Consider the following 17,059-nt stretch of genomic DNA (forward strand, 5'->3'; position numbering starts at 1 on the left):
GGGCGGGGCGGAGCGGAGCGGAGGAGGCCGGAGGAGGCCGGAGGCGGCGGCCCCCGGCGGGCCCGGGCCATGGAGACCCCCGCGAGTAGCGGCTCCCTACGGGGCGAGATCGGTGAGTTGGGGGGGGGGCGGCGCGGTCGTGGGGTTTCTGTGCGTGGAGGGGTAGGGTTGGTCTGCTCCGGGAAGAGACGGAGGCTGGGTTTAGCGTCACGGTTTAGGGGTGGGCAGGGTGGTTTGGGGGATACACAAGATGGCTTGGGGGTGGGCAGGATGGTTTAGAGTGGACAGGGTGGTTTGGGGGATGGACAGGATGGTTTGGGGGTGGGCAGAGTGGTTTGGGAGTGGACAGGGTGGTTTGGGGGATGCAAAGGATGGTTTTAGGCGTGGGCAGGGTGGTTTGGGGATGGGCAGATTAGTTTAGGGGATGCACAGGATGGTTTGGGGGGTGGACAGGATGGTTTAGAGGTGGGCAGAGTGGTTTGGGGGATAGACAGTGTGGTTTGGGGGATAGACAGTGTGGTTTGGGGGGTGGACAGGATGGTTTGGGGGGTGGACAGGATGGTTTAGGGGTGGGCAGGATGGTTTGGGGGTGGGCAGATTAGGGGATGCACAGAATGGTTTGGGGGTGGGCAGGATGGTTTGGGAGTGGGCAGGGTGGTTTGCAGGTGGACAGGATGATTTAGGGGTGAGCAGGATGGTTTGGGGATGGGCAGGATGGTTTAGAGTGGACAGGGTGGTTTGGGGGATGCAAAGGATGGTTTTAGGGGTGGGCAGGGTGGTTTGGGGATGGACAGTTTAGGGGATGCACAGGATGGTTTGGGGGGTGGACAGGATGGTTTAGAGGTGGGCAGGATGGTTTGGGGATGGGCAGATTAGTTTAGGGGATGCACAGGATGGTTTGGGGGGTGGGCAGGATGGTTTGGGTTTGGGCAGGATGGTTTGGGGGTGGGCTGGATGGTTTGGGGGGCGAGCAGCCTCTCTCAAGGAAAGGGATAAGAGGAAGGTGAAGATGCTGTTGGGACAGCCCCTACTTCTAGGCATGGGGAATTATCACTGTTACTCCACCAACTAGTGTGTGAGTGTGTGTGTGTGTGTGTGATGCAAAGAGGCGGTGTTGGGAAGCTGGAGGAGAGAGGATGGCTTTCTTCTCCTTGAGAGATAGCGGGTGGGAACCACGCAGCCCCCCCGGAGGGCCCAAACTCTGCCTCCCACCAGCAGTTGCCTGCCAGGTTACCTCCACAGAGCTGGAGGTGATGAAGGTGCTTGCAGAGCTCCTGAGAAATGGTGTCCCTGGGATGGGGCATGGCAGCCCGGAGCAGTGGGCCGAGCCCGGCAGCCTGCCCCTCAGCAAAAACCATCGCGGGCGCATGGCTGTGCCACGCAGCTGGTTCCCCTGGTAGGGCTGCTTTCGAGTTGCATCAGGAACCGGCCGTGTTCCCCTGCCTTGTGCTCCAGCTGCTGAGGCAGAGCTGTTAGGCTTGACCCATGCTGAGCCCCAGATTTAGGTCTGACCCTGGCTGCAGTCAGGCAGGGTCAGGGAGGGAAGACCTACAGGGCTGTGGGAGCCCCATCCATGGGGAATGATGTTCTCTGTCACGTGAGCCTGCAGCATAAGGAATTGTGCAGTGGGAGAGAAGAAATTTGAGGAGCTACCTGAAAGGAGGGTGTAGAGAGAGGGGGGATGAGTCTCTTCACCCAAGGAACCAGCGCCAGGCTAAGAAGGAATGGCCTCAAGCTGCACCAGGGCAGGGTCAGACTGGCTCTTAGGAAGGATTTCTTTGCAGAAGGGGTTGTTGGGCGTTGGAATGGGCTGCCCAGGGCAGGGGGGGAGTCCCCATCCCTGGAGGGGTTGAAGAGTCGGGTTGACCCAGCGCTGAGGGATCTGGTGGAGTTGGGAACGGTCAGGGTGAGGTTCATGGTTGGACTGGAGGATCTTCAAGGGCTTTTCCAACCGAGATGATTCTGAGCCTGCAGTCTTCAGGTTTGTTTTTTGGGGCTATATAATAAGCCCTTAATGAAAGGTTGCTGGAGCTTCTTCTCAGTCGTGTTGGTGACAAAGGGATGCTGCTCAGTGGCTGGCGATTCCAGAGCTCCATCCTCATTTGGACTTCTTGCTTCTCCTGACATAAACCACGAGAAGCTCCAGGGAAGGAAAAACATCCTGCCCAGGGATACTGGCACAGGGAATGAGGATCTAACAAGCAAATAAAAAAGCCTGCACACTGTGTGCTGTGAGAACACAGGTACCCGTGGTTCCCTTTCAGGGGGTGGTTTCAGTCCACCATACACCTCAGCAGCGGGTTATTCTTTGGGTCTGGTCCATCTTCCATAATTGCTGGCTTGTGTTGGCATTTACTGCTTTAGGCTGGTAAATAAAATGCTGCGTACAGGGATGGTGAGAGGGAAGGTCAGTCCAGCTCAAACACATGACAAGGTGTTTTACTTTTTAAAAAATAAGGCAAATCACCCTTTTTCTCCTACTCCACAGCGTGAGTGCCTGCCTTGAAATGGGGATTTTACAGAGATGTATTCAAAGGGGAGGAGCTATAGCTGTGAGGTCTGTTTTGCTGATGATTTTTAGCATTGACCTGTATGCAGACAGTACCATACTGCTCCTATAAACCCTGCTTTCACAGGCTGTTTTTTTACAGAGAGGATGCATTTATCTTGCTGAAGGTCGTGTGAAAATGCGCAGGGCTGTTCTTTACTCATTGCTTCCTTGAAAGCAAAACCCACCTGAAAGGAGATGATATTGTCAGGTAGTGCTGGGAAGCTAAGCTCAGACTTGCCCCATGTAGGTGCAGATGGCTCAGCGAAAGCGTTGAAACTACAAACTTAGTTGTTGAAACTCCGTTGACTTTTGGGGAAGATGATAGTTTTTAGGTGGGTTGAGTTGCTCTCTGGAGGTGTCCTGTTTCCAGTGATTTCAGATGGAGCCAGGAGGGAAAGTGTTCCTAACACTAAATAGTTCAGAGCTCACTGGGGTGAATCTGGACCTGGTGAATTCTGCTGGGGTTTGTATTTGGATAAAGTTTCAAGCAAGTACAGCAAAGCATTTCAGAAACTCTAATTACAGACAGTCCCTGAGAGGGCAGTGATCAACAGGGAACCCACAAACATGAAGCACCCGATTTAAAATGACATGCTGAGTGAGAGCGTGGTGAGGAATAAGCTCCTTGTTCCCAGCTCTCTCTTCGAGCTCCCGACTCATGTTCCCTGTCTGCTTTTCTCCAGCACAGAGACCCATTTGCTCTGCATGTATGGTTGTATTTATTTACTTATTTATTCTTTCCTCTCTAGGCTTCTGGGCTGATCGAACACCAGTCCATGAAGCGGCCAGGCGGGGAGAAATCCTGCAGCTGCAGCAGCTGATAGAGAGCGGAGCCTGCGTCAACGCGGTCACCTACGACTCTATCACCCCGTTGCACGAGGCGAGCCTGCGAGGGCAGACGCAGTGTGTCAAGCTCCTGCTGGCTGCAGGGGCCCAGGTATGTATTTGGGTCTGATCCAGCCTGGAACTTCCATCTTGATGTCTCAAGTTATTTCTGGGATCTGGATTGTCCTCATTGAGCTCTAGGCTCTTCTTCATCACCCTGGGCTTTCTTGACAGTCAGCAGAGGATGGCGGGTCTTTTCAGAGGGTGTTTGAGCTCAAGGAGGACTTAAAAAACTACCTGGAAGTATTTCTCTCTGTTTCTCCCCCTCTCTCCTCACTGACTATTAACAGAGCCTGGGGTGACTAGAAATCTAATCTAGATGACTCAAGTATCTAAAGCTAGCTGGTTGAATCAAGGGGACACGTAGCTTCCGGAGGGGATTTATATTTATTATTTTGTTTCTTCTTCTATTTCTATAATTTTATTATGGAAACAAAAATCAGCTAAACAGAGCCTTTGGATATAGCTAGCACTGACTTGTCTTCAGCATGTGAGAAGTCACAAGCCCTTGAAGACAGCTGTCCTCAGAGAAAAGCTGGTGAAGTGGAGCACGTGTGTGCTCTGTGGTCCTTCTCAGTGCAAAGTCAGGCGGCTTGGCTCAGTCTGCTGATGAAGCTGGGCCTTGCACTAAAGCAGACAAGGAGTTGCCTCGTGTTACTCAGCTGCAAGGCTCATAACCTTCAAGCAGGACAGTGGCAGAAAAATATAATGGTGGAAATAACATCTTAAACTTGTGACATTAATGTACATCTGTACCCTGAGAGTGGTGGGAATGGCACAAGCCATGTTGCTGGCAGTAGCAACCAACTCTTTCCTGAGCCCAGGCTATTTCTAGGGTTAAAAGAAGTAAAAACATAGGCAAGAGGGTCCTGCCACACAGCAGCCTGTGGGTACCTTAACATTTTTTTTTCTGCCTTGGAGGTGGATGCCAGGAATATTGATGGCAGCACTCCGCTCTGCGATGCCTGTGCCTCGGGTAGCATAGAGTGTGTGAAAGTGCTGCTGTCCCACGGCGCCAAGGTGAACCCTCCCCTGTACACAGCGTCTCCTCTCCATGAAGCCTGCATGAATGGTAAGTCTGTGTGGTCTTATCTTTGCATGGTTATTTGCAGCTTGGAAAAAAAAACCCCACCCAACCAACAAAAGCAGCTGCCAAGTACCTTGAATTGACCGTTAGAGCTTGCAAATATTTCAGCTGCACATCTCCTGTTGAACACAAAACGCAAAGTGCTCTGTTATGGGTGAATAAAGCCATCCCTTGTGTTGGGTGCTTTTATCCCACATGAGGGATATGGAATAAGATGGTAAGCAGATAAAATACCAGCTTTTTGATGCTCTATGAGAAAACCTTGAGCCAAACCAGTAGCTTTGCTCTTGCAAGCGGAGGGGTGTTTGCATTCTTTTTCTCTGATCCAAACTGAGATGGGATAAATTGTTCTGATTAAGACACAAGACCATCTTAGTCGGGTGGTCCTGTCCCAGATCCCTCCTGACTGTCAGATAGGAAGAAGGTGTCAGGGACTGTTGGGCAGTGTTGCTACCCTCTTTGTTCCTTGTCCCTCTCACGGCCTTTTCCAGCTGAGGGTCTGTCCAGGGGATAAGTGAAAACTGCAAGGGCCAAAATAATGTCCCAGCTGGTGTGGGCCAGCTTCTCTCTGCTTCCCCTGTTCTCTGCTCAACCCTCTTCCGGACGTTTGGATCTGAGTTATGGAACAGGAGGAAGCATCAGGGTGCTATGACAGCAGCAGAGGCAACGAGAGTGGCAGAGGTGTATTTAAGTATACAGAGGGGTATTTAAGTAATTCCTCCCCTGAACTTCCACTCGCATGGACACAACAGCAGGAAAACCTGGATTTGAGAGCAGCATTGTCTCTGTTAGATGGTTGTGACCAAATCTCTTAATCGTTTTGTGCCTCAGTTTCCTCTTTAAGATGTAATACCTCCTCTCTCCTCCCCTTCACTGTTTTTGTTATATGCTGTCCTGGACAGTTTCCCTTCGACTATGAAGGCTGTGGGAGACAGCATTTTTGACAAACAGGTAGTTACTTAACTATGTAGCTGTGAGCTCTTGCTTAGCTTTTCCTCGTCAAGCCTTTTTCCCAAGGCTTGATGATGATGACTGCCCGCTTGCTGTTAAGTCATGTTATTAGCGTTGGAAAAAGTAAAGCTGGAGTGGTCTTGAAAGTGATCTAATCCACCCCAGGCAGGATCAGCAAGACAACCAGCTCCATGAACAACAGGTGATTTACTGCAAACCCTTGAATTCAGGTTTGTTTGACCTGACTCCCTGCAAGACCTGTTAGCTCTAGCTCAGTGCCATGCAGGTGTGACTCTGTTTCTTGTGTCCTGATCTTGGACTTGGTCCTACAGTGTATTGTGTTGGCTCACAGGCATTTCTATTTTGCAGCTGTCACCCCAACTATTAAACAGGCTGTTTGTGGGTCGAGCTGATCTCAGCCTGCCATCCCATTTGAGCTGGATTCTTTCTTTTGACTTGGATCTTCCCTTTCTAAAGGTAGCTCAGAGTGCGTGCAACTCCTCATCGACGTTGGTGCGAACTTGGAGGCTCATGACTGCCATTTCGGGACTCCCCTACACGTGGCCTGTGCCAGGGAGCATCTGGACTGTGCAAAGTTGCTGCTCAAGGCAGGTATGGCAGCCACAGGGTTTGCTTCTGGGTGGCAGGAGGTGGTGGTGTCTGTGCGCCGTGTTTCCCTCGGTGCTCTGCAGCAGTGTTCTTGTGGAAGAGCTTATTCATTCACAGCATGATATAGATGACAAAGGTGAAAGCTTTCGCCTTTAGCTGAGCAAAGCTTAATACTTAAACATTTTTTCAGCATGTGCCTGTCAATATCCAGTCTGTGATGTTCCCAGTGACATTCCCATTCTCTTATTTTAATAAAATTCAGAACTCTTCAGCCCCCTAGGGCAAAGTTTCAACTCCTTCCCAAAAGTGATATCAACTGTTGTACACACATAGCAGAGTCATATGGTTTTGGGTAGGTGTTAGGAGAGGTGTTAGGGTTTGATGTTGTACAGAAAACCAGAGATGAAATCACTTCATACCTCAAGGAGATCTGGTTAGTGTTATGCCCAGATGAGTTCACTGGATGTTCAAGTCAACGTTCTGTGCTCCAGGTTTCACATCCCAGTTTTCTTTGGGGGAATTTGGAGTTGAACTTCTTTTCTTTGCCTGTGCTTACCAGGAGGTGATTTGGCCCAGGGGTGGGGATTTGTTTTGTTGAATGTTAGTTGTCTAAAAATTACACATCTAATCTAGCCTGTTCCCTCCAGTTGCCTGTCTTGGGTGCCCTTTAATTGATTCCCCAGAAATGCATTTTTCTCCTCGTTAATTATAAGGGGAGTTCATTGTGGCTACACATATCTAGAAGTCAGTTGTTTGAATGCAGTGAGGTTCAGCTCATCTCTGCTGAGCTCAGATCAGTTGATAAAATGCAGGCGCTTGTGGGGGGATTGGAAGGACCTTTTGCTGTCAGTTTATAAAAGCCAAACTTTCTTAGCAAAAATATCTCTAATTAAGACTTGATCCCACAGTAATGTCTGATGGTGAGCTGCCACATCTTCTGAGTCTGGGGTATTTCTGTTAAAATAGTTAACAAAGACGTCACTGTTTGCCTTGAGTGGGAGCACTCCACTGAGATGACTGGGAATGGCTCTTTGCTGGCTTTGGACAGCCCGGAGTCAGGAAGCAATTCTGAACTTCACACTCAACAGCTCATTCACCCAGTAACATGGGCTAAAATCCTTTCTCTGCAAGGAAAACATAAAGCCAGAGAAGAAAACTCATGCATTGCCAGCACCGAGAACTTGTTCAGCAGTTTGCTTTCCTGTTTGTGCTGTTTCATTTGGATCTTGTTCTAGCTGCTCGTGCATGTTTTAACGGCTTTTTTTTCTTCAGTCAAACCAGTACTTATGTTTGCGTCAAGTAAGGCTTTAATGAAAAGGTTTGTTTTTCTTTCTGCCCTCAGGGGCAAATGTGAACGCTGCTAAACTTCACGAGACAGCCCTCCACCACGCAGCAAAAGTGAAAAACGTGGATCTGGTGGAGATGCTGGTTGAATTTGGAGGAAACATTTACGCAAGGGACAACCGAGGAAAGAAGCCATCGGATTACACCTGGAGCAGCAGTCCCACAGCAAAGTGCTTTGAGTACTATGAAAGTAAGTGACATATGATCCCCTGTCCCAGGAATTCAGTGACTGCCAGCTCCGTTGCACCACATCATGATTCTCAGTCCACTTTGGTTTGTAGATCCCTGATCACCATCCTGTGAAGGTGTAGAGTTCTTAGTGGCAAATGTATGCCAGCTGGCTGTAGCCTAGCTCTGCTTAATTGTGGTTGAATGACAGTGGTAAGATGGTCCAAATCATGCCCTCACTGAATTCTGGTCCCTCTCATGTGTCAGCATCAGCGTTTATGCTTTGGTGCATTAAATCAGGTTGAGGAAATCTCCCTGTTGAAAACTCATTTTATTTGGAGCAGGGAATGCGTTAAACTTTAGCTGCGCTGGCTGTCTGATTTCGGAGGAGACATTTGACTGAGGTTTGAGGATGGATTTAAATCAGTCTTTGCCTTCGTTACCCTTCATGGACCTCAGAAGAGTAATTCACAGACACTTCTGAGACTTTGCAGACCGCTGCTCAACACCACTGCATTAGATGATCCTAAAAGTCATAGAATCCAGAATGGTTTGGGTTGGAAGAGACCTTAAAGCTCATCTAGTCCAAACACCCCCCTGCCATGGGCAGAGACACCTTCCACCAGCCCAGGTTGCCCAAAGCCCCATCCAACCTGGCCTTGAACCTTTCCAGGGAGGGGGCAGCCACAGCTTCTCTGGGCAACCTGTGCCAGGGTCTCACCAGCCTCATTGTAAAAAAAAACTTCTTCCTTATAGAAAAAAAAATTTCTTCCTTATAGAAGAATAAAGTATTTTCTGGCTTTGCAGTCCTTTGTGTGGTGAGCACCTTCTAGCCCTTTCTCTCTCTGACTTCTTCCCCTGTAGCAGTCTCTCCTCTGAGTTATTCATTACTCTCTTTTCTTAGAGAGCAGTGAAGTGTGCTGGTCTGGCTGCAGCTGAGCTGGCTGAAGAGATTGAATCCTACGTGCCCATAAATACTCCTTATATCTTGCCAGAGTTTACTGCCCACTAAACCCAACTGGCAGAACTGCACATGTAGTTGCTTTTCAACGCAGACTGTTATAAAAGTACTGTGCTAGCTTTATTAGGATTTTTTTTTCTTTTGATTTGTATCATTAAATTTGGGACTAGATCCAGGACAGATGCAGATCTTCGAGGCTGGTGATTGCCAAGGCTGTGGGGGTAGGGATAGCAGCTTCTTAGGAGTGACTGCTTCCAGAGCGACGTGCCCGACTGTCACTCTACATCCAAGAGCATTGACACCCAGCGTTGAGGCTGCAGGCTGCAGATTGGGGTGTCTGGAAGGGACTTGGCGAGTGTTCTTGGAGCTTTCAGCAGAGGAAGGGAACTGGGAGAAGTGCACTGCAGCTGTGCTCGCTATTTCTGGTGGGATTTGCATTAGGAAAACTGCCAGTCAGAGAGGGACCTGGGGGGTTGATTGCCAGCTGGCTGAACAGGAGCCAGCAGTGTGCCCAGGTGGCCAAGAAGGCCAATGGCATCCTGGCTTGTATCAGCACCAGCGTGGCCAGCAGGGACAGGGAAGGGATCTTACCCCTGTGCTCGGCACTGGTGAGGCCGCACCTCGATGAGTGGGTTCAGTTTTGGGCCCCTGACTCCAAAAAGGCCATTGAATGACTCGAGCGTGTCCAGAGAAGGGCAACGGAGCTGGTGCAGGGTCTGGAGCACAGGTGTGATGGGGAGCGGCTGAGGGAACTGGGGGGGTTTAGTCTGGAGAAGAGGAGGCTGAGGGGAGACCTCCTGGCCCTCTGCAACTCCCTGAAAGGAGGGTGCAGAGAGGGGGGATGAGTCTCTTGAGCCAAGGAACCAGCGGCAGGCCAAGAGGGAATGGCCTCAAGCTGCGCCAGGGCAGGGTCAGACTGGCTCTTCGGAAGGATTTCTTTGCAGAAGGGGTTGTTGGGTGTTGGAATGGGCTGCCCAGGGCAGGGGGGGAGTCCCCATCCCTGGAGGGGTTGAAGAGTCGGGTTGACCCAGCGCTGAGGGATCTGGTGGAGTTGGGAACGGTCAGGGTGAGGTTAATGCTTGGACTGGAGGATCTTCAAGGTCTTTTCCAACCAAGATGGTTCTGTGATTCTGTGGGATGAGCCATGAGAGAGCACGCCCGTGGCTCTGCAGTGCCTTCCTTGGGCCTGGGTGCTGTGGGAGGTCGAGTGCTTGTAAGCAGAGCCAGGCTTGTGCTCACGGTGGGGGCGATGCCGGGTGTCACCCTCCCCGGAGGTCTGTGCTCCACAGGAAGATCAACCATCCACTGGGCTGCAGCCCTAACTTTAGATCCTCTTTTCTCATTTCAGAAACACCTCTGAGCTTGTCACAGCTCTGCAGAGTTACGGTGAGGAAAGCCGCCGGGCAGCGAGCACTGGCAAAGATTGCCAAGCTAAATATTCCTCCACGATTAATCCAGTACCTGTCCTACAACTGACGGGGCGAAGGTGGCCGGGAAGGACGATATCTTTAGCTCCTGCAGTATGAAGTATCTGTCTCTTTCTCTTCTACCTCCCCCCAAGAAACTAATTTTAATTTAAGCAAACTGGTGTAAATAGTATTTATGAGGCAGTGCTTCCTCTTCTCCATGGGCAAAGACAGGCTCAGGCAACACGTAGCACTGGCGTGAGGTTGTAATGTCTCCTGGGGTGATCTGTTACACTGTCACTACATTCGAGGCTGTAGTGCTCGCTCTTTGAGAGGGATTAATCTTGCCTAATTTTACCTCTCTCTAGCCTAAAGGCATCTCCATATGATCTAGCCAGGCTCCCTTTGCAGTCAGTGAAGAGAAATAGATATTTCTGGAGCATGATTCATCTGTCCTGTTTTAGATGCCCGTGCTGGGATGATACAGTGTGCCTCGGGAGCGCCTGTCTCCGCTGGCTGCAAGGGGATTTGGAGGTAAAACCCTCCGACACGGCCCCGTCTGTGTTTCTGCAGTGGGAGCACTGCATCCCACCTCTTGACAACTCATGTGGCGACTGCCTAATGCCAGGAGACAAGGCTTGAGAGACCTGCGTGCTCTAGCTGGAGGCAAATTAAGTCCCCAGCAAGCTCAGGACTAATTAGAGGTACTGCAGCCTGTTACTGACTTTCCATGAGCATCAGCAGGCTTTGGCTCAACACCAACAGTTGAGGACAAACTGCTGCCAGATCAGGGTTGACTTTGCCTATGCTCCTTCCTCACGGAAGGTGAGCCAGCTCTTACTGTAGTGTTCCTCTAGGGTATTACCATGTCTAATTTTCAAGCCCAAGCAGGAAGCAGGTCTCTCTGCACGTCCAAGGATGCTTCCCTCCAGATGGCTGGTCCCAAACAATATTTCTCCACTCGCTCTGAGACCCTGTGGCCACTTGGTTGGTTTTATGTGCAATAAGAGACAGAGCTGCTGCCCAGCGGTGCCTGAAGTACGACAAGGGCACGTCCCTTGTGTGGCGGTGCAGCAGATCCCTGTGGTGTATACCCACACGTGAAGGGCAATAGGAGGGCTGGGCTCTGCCTTGCGTTTTTAGATTTTATTTTTATTTTTCCCCCTCTTGAGTTTCTCTCTCAATGCTGGAGCCTCTCCAGAGGTTGGCAGCAGGAGCCAGCCCTGAGCCGTGTGCTGCTGAGTGTTGTGCTCGGATCCTTCAGCTTCAGCAGGCTTTGTCCTTCAGTGATTTAAACCTTCAGGGTGACATTTGTAGGAGCACAGCCAAAATTGTCGTCTGCCTTCCAGGTGAGACATTACGTGTTGTCTGAAGGCGGCAACCTGCGGGATATTGTGGTCCTAAGGGGATGTTGCTCCCTGATGCCCCCATGGCAAGTTTTAGCACTGTGATGAGAACAAATTCCTGCTCTGACTGACAGCAAATGTTACAAAATCTGCTCCCTGATGTGGCGTCGAGCTAACTCAAGGCTCTCAACATCCATCATGCTGTGAACGAATGAGTGAGAGCAAACGGTCGGTCGCTTGCCTGCTGCCTGCAAGGTCTCGGGCTCCCCCAGCCAGCACGTGGGGCTCAGCCTTGGGAGGGAGAGGGAAAATAGTGTAGGCACAGGGTTGAAGAGCTGAGGTGGAACTGAATGCACTTTAACGGTGACCAGCAAATCACTTTGTGTTTTTTAAATTTTTGGTTAGGTTTGTTCCCCCAGCACCCCTTTGTTGTTGTTGTGTTGGTTTTTTTTGCTGTGATGTATCATATAGAGCTGGACAGAAAAAAAGCTTGAGATCCTGCTGTTTGGGGGATTGTCTGTTATATTCTGATTTTTGTGTTTTAAAGTTTCAGAAATGTGAAATTGCCAAGAAGCTCAGGGAAGCCCTAGAGATGTTTATTGTGGGATTCATCCCCATGATTGATAGGATGAAGGTTTTGTATTGTATCTTTCAAGAAAAGCTTCCTCTGCCCAAAATGCATGTTGTTACAGATAAATACGTATTAGGAAAGTGCACCTTTCAGTAATCTGGGGTGAAAACCTTCCCTTTTGGTTCAAATTCAAATCCCTTGTTAGGCTGCTTTTTTAACATTTCCTAAGCTGGTGAAATAATGAAATGGTAAAGTCCAAGTTTCCAATGTAAAAACAAAAGACTCCTGGAACAACTGAGAATAAAATTACAAGTTCCTATTTATGTCATCTTTATTTTTTCCTCTTTTTTAAGTCACCTCTCTGGTAAGTCCTAAAGTTTGGTCATTTTTTTTTAATCTCTTTTAAGAGGGCTTGCTGATCGATGCATGCATCCAGGAAGGATTTACTGAGAGCTGAACATCTCTTATTTTGTGACAAATAGTGGCATTTTTTTCAAGACATCTGGATGTTATGTCCATTTCTGGAGGGAGAAGTGTTCTGGGAAAGTCCTTTGAGAGCCAGCAAGCTGCAAAAACCACCCGAGCCCTTCCCCTGTGTGCCGTGGTCCTGAGGCGGGTGGCTGGATCGTGCCGTGGCTGTTGATGATCCAATGGGTGTTTATTTGTGTGTTTCTGGGTTTCTAAACCGCAGGTGAAAATTGAGATTGAGATTCTTTTTAAGCTTTTATCCAACCTGTCTAGCTTTTGGTTCTTTTAATCCTTCAGGGACTTCTCAGCTGGTTGTGAAGCATCTTCTGAGTTACTGCATTTTACAGCTCAGAGTAAAGGCGAAGTAGATGCCAGATTAAACCAATGCAATATTTTGGCTTACCTTAATATCTCAGGCTGCCAATTTGCGGCAGTTAGCAGCTACTACACGAGTAGCAGCCTCATCCTTGCCACAGTATAGTCTGGAGAGCTGGGAATCACTGCAGCCATCTCAAATTCTGATGAAAATTAGAAGTTTTGAAGATAACATTGCCCTAACCAGGGGGGCTGGGGGGCTACACGGGAGTTCAAATTTGGATTATGGTCTCTCTCGACATGCAAATTGCTGAGAGTACCTCCACTGACTAATACAAGACGCCGTGGCAGGTTGTTGGAGAGTCATCCCCATCTGCTAAGTCGTGAATGATGGGAGCCACAGAAGCGGACGGCTCTGAATCACCCGTAAGACATCCCAGAGGCCCCTTCCCATCTCTGGTTGCACCATCGGTTGGGAAAGGCAGTTGTGGCTTCCCCCAAGAGATTCCTCCTCCAGTTATTTTTGCACTGGTTGTGTTCCGTTTCTTACGTGTGTAAGAAAGAAAATCTCAAGAGGACCTTATCTCTGGAAGTTTTATGCATCTCACCTGGGTGTTGTACCCTCTGGCCGTGACTTCTTTCTGTTTTGAGTTAAAAAACTTGGAGATCCCAAGCACCCAATTCACACTTAATTTATAGGGACTGGGTGCCTTTGCTGTTTCGGTGGCAGCCAAAGGACCTGTGGGTTTGTAAAGAGTTTGGGGATTGTTGGGAATGAAAGAGGCTGTCTGAATCACGGATATTATTAAGTGAAACTCCTCGACTGACTCTGCTTGGGTTACACCCTCTGCTTTATTTTTATGTCAGATTCTGGCAATTATTTGACTTCACCCTTTAATCCAAATGTCAAATCAGGGCATGAATCCAACGCAAACAAACCCAAACCCACCAGGCCAGTCCTGCTTTCATCTGTCCCCTTCCTGGGCTCCCCAAACTACAAACCCAATTGAACATTTCAGGCCGCGTCCGCTCTCCTGTGGGTTTCTCCACCAGCTTTGCTGCGGATCCAGCAGCACGGGGAGCGGTCTGAAATAACGCTGCTGCTTCGGGGAAGCCCAGCTGAGAACAGGGCTTTGCTTTCATCCGTGAAAATCATCTTTTGGACAGTCAGCCTTGCTCCTGGGCGCTGCCGGTTGCTGCTGGCCAGGCTTCTTAAGGTTGTCTCGCGAGCGGGGAGTTTGATCGTAGCAGCTTTTTTCCAACTATGTGAAGTTTGTCCAGAAAAAACAAGGTGTGACTGAAGCCGATGCCTTGGAAGAAAGCCTCGTGGCACTGAAGAATTAACTCCTTGTAATGCCAGCAGCCGTTGCTTTCCCCGGATGAGGCGGAGAGGAGCGACCCTTCCCCTCCGCACATGAAGGAAGGGTTTGTGCTGTTGGTTGCAGCTCTCCGAGTCTCGGTGTGAAGGAGCAGCGGAGAAGGGAAGATACCAAACATAAACAGTGTTGATTTTTTTTTTATTTTTTAATATATTCAGACTTGTACAAGAGCACAAACCCCAAGAACTGCCCTAACCTTAGCAGCAGCAAACAAAGACCTCCGTGTCCTCTGGAAGGTGGCACCTGAAGATGAGTAACGCAGCAGTTGCATCACGTTTAGAGCAAGCATGAGCTTGAAGTAGCTGTTCTACCTCTTGATTTAAAAAAAACCCCACCAAATGCTGAAGACCTTGAGCAGTTACTTGAGCTTTCACACACCCCCTTCATCACTTCCCATCTTTCTTCAGGGGAACAAGCGATCTTGCAGGCCCTTGAAGAAGATGGTGCCTGTCCTGCGCACTTGAGCGGGAGCCAGTGTAAACTGAGTTTGGGGAGGTCTCTGCTGACTTGGGCTTGCTTGAGGTCCAGCCTTGGGCAGCTTGGAGGCTGGTAAATGTCTTGTTCCCTGGCCTGGGGGTGGCCGGAGCACTGATTGTTTTGAAATCAAGGTTTTTAAGGCCAAGATTGTTATTTTCAAACTTAAAGCCAGCACCTAAATCCATAGCAAGGTAGCAAAGCATAAGGAAGTAAAAAAAAAAAACAAACCCTGCTGATTTCTTAGGACCTCTGGAAACCTTGACTACTTCTACGTGACACCTTTAGGTTTTCCTGTGCTGTTAGTTAACCCCAGGCCCTCCTCCCTGCATGCCACCGGGGACAGAAACCTCATGTGTCCTGCAAAAATACCCAAACCAACTCACTTTGTCACCCAACAGCGTAGATGCAGCTTGTGCTTTGGTAGGTGCCCTGTAACTGTGATACCCTGACGCTTCTCTGGGTTTAGGTGCTGAGACACCGGGCTCAGAAAGCGTTGACTTCTGTTTGGAAAGAGGATAATGTGCTGCGAAGATGCTGCTTGTATTTATACCTGATTGTCTGTTTCTTCTGTTCGTAGCACACCGTGGTGGTAAGATTTGGGCAGGTGCCAACGTGCTGGAGTGTTACTTGTGATTAAAACTTGCTCTGAAAGGTTTCATCTGTGCCTGGCTGTGTTTCTTCTGTAGATGGTTGTGGTCAGGGTGAAACCAGCTGAAATTATCCTCCTGAGAATGAACCAGCCCAGGTCTGTGCTCGCTGACTGGTCACGCCCTGAGTTACAGACAACAGCTCAATGTCCCAAGTGGCAACTAGTAACAAGATGTGTCCCTCAAGGGTCTGTACTGGGACCAGTACTCTTTAGTATCCTCATCAGTGGCACAGTGGGGTTGAGTCTGCAGATGACACCAGGCTGAGTGGTGTGGTTGAGTTGCTGGAGAGAAGGATCCATCCAGAGAGACCTGGACAGGCTGGAGAGGTGGGACGTGCAAACCTCATGGAGTTCAACAAGACCAGGGGCAAGGTCCTGCCCATGGGTCGAGGTAATCCCAAGTACAAATCCAGGCTGGGCAAGGAGGGGATGGAGAGCAGCCCCAAGGAGAAGGACTTGGGGGGGTTGGTGGGTGGAAAACTGAACATGAGCCAGCAACATGCGCTCGCAGCCCAGAAAGCCACCCGTGTGCTGGGCTGCACCCAGAGCAGTGTGGGCAGCAGGGCGAGGGGGGGGATTCTCCCCCTCTGCTCTGCTCTCGGGAGACCCCCCTGCAGTGCTGGGTTCAGCTCTGGGGGCACCAACAGCAGAAGGATATGGACCTGCTTGAGTGGGGCCAGAGGAGGCCACGAAGATGCTCGGGGGGCTGGAGCACCCCCCTGTGAGGACAGGCTGAGAGAGTTGGGGGGGTTCAGCTGGAGAAGAGAAGGCTCCGGGGAGACCTTAGAGCGGCCTCCCAGGACTGAAAGGGGCTACAGGAAAGGGGGGAGGGATAGGACCAGGGGGAACGGGTTTAAACTGACAGAGGGGAGATTTAGATGAGATCTAAGGGAGAAATTGTTCCCTGTGAGGGGGGTGAGGCCCTGGCACAGGTTGCCCAGAGAAGCTGTGGCTGCCCCCTCCCTGGAAGGGTTCAAGGCCAGGTTGGACGGGGCTTTGGGCAACCTGGGCTAGTGGAAGGTGTCTCTGCCCAGGGCAGGGGGGGTTGGAACTAGATGAGCTTTAAGGTCCCTTCCAACCCAAACCATTCTATTATTCTTTAAAAATAGGCTTGTTTTTATATTGGTTGCAGGTTTTTCAGGGCACACTGTCTGAAATTTTTAGAGGACACTGAAATGATGAAAACCAAGCCCCTCCAGACACCCAAAAAATTTTAGTCCTTGTTTCCCAGGGATGCTTCCCACGTCTTGTTGAAACCTGGGGAGAAGGGCTGGGACTGGGAAAACCTCTTCTCCCTGGGCAGCTTGTGAAGGGATTGGGGGAAATCCTGAGCCCTGGAAGAAAAACAGAGGCTGGAAACAACGTCCCAAAGAAATTGGAGGAAGGTGAGGCTGTTTGAGGACAAAGGGACAGTCCCGCTCTTCCCTAAGAGATGCTGTCAGCCAATCTGCTCACCGGGTCCTTCTCGTGAACTGAAGGAGCAGGTTGGGGTGGGGAAAATGTTCCTGTGGGTTTTTGGGGAGGTGGTTTTTGGGGAATTGGCACCAATTTGTGATGTGGGTATGAAAAGCTTTAAAATCTGCAGGTTTTGTTGCAGCTGGGGTTGGGGGAACCTCTTTCCCCCCCGTGGTACCGCTTGGCGGTGCTGCTCCCCCCAGTAAGAGCAGCAAAACCTCCCTGGGGAGTGGGAAATATTTAACCAGCTGGGTCTGCACCAGCCACGTTTTCGCAGGAGAAAGACAAATCCTGGAAAAGCTTTGAAAAATCTGCTCCCTGAAACAAGCCTGGGCGGTTTTCCGTGGGCGGACAGCAAAGGCATCACAGGTCCCCCCGAGCCAAGATGATCTTTTGTACTAGCAAAGCTCTTAAATCTGCAAACATGGGCCCCGTTT

General features: G+C 50.0%; 1 protein-coding gene across 7 annotated transcripts; it reads left to right on the forward strand.

Moving 5' to 3' along the window:
- Positions 1-5: 5 nt before the first annotated feature.
- On the forward strand, positions 6-15,173 carry ASB13 (ankyrin repeat and SOCS box containing 13). Of its 7 annotated transcripts, XM_074869664.1 has the most exons (8): positions 6-112; positions 3,301-3,488; positions 4,358-4,508; positions 5,952-6,086; positions 7,426-7,617; positions 8,727-8,907; positions 9,905-9,942; positions 12,645-15,173. In XM_074869664.1, coding segments are annotated over exons 1-7 (891 nt in total). In that variant the 5' UTR covers positions 6-69; the 3' UTR covers positions 9,906-9,942; positions 12,645-15,173. The 7 variants fall into 7 exon arrangements, 5 of the variants coding, with proteins under 5 accessions (XP_074725765.1, XP_074725768.1, XP_074725767.1 ...); XR_012629097.1 differs by lacking the exon at positions 8,727-8,907 and having other exon boundaries at positions 9,905-10,083; positions 12,287-15,173; XR_012629098.1 differs by lacking the exon at positions 8,727-8,907 and having other exon boundaries at positions 9,905-10,083.
- The last annotated feature ends 1,886 nt before the right edge of the window (positions 15,174-17,059 follow it).

This window comes from Strix uralensis, chromosome 5 (genome assembly GCF_047716275.1).
Source record: "Strix uralensis isolate ZFMK-TIS-50842 chromosome 5, bStrUra1, whole genome shotgun sequence".
NCBI lineage: Eukaryota > Metazoa > Chordata > Aves > Strigiformes > Strigidae > Strix > Strix uralensis.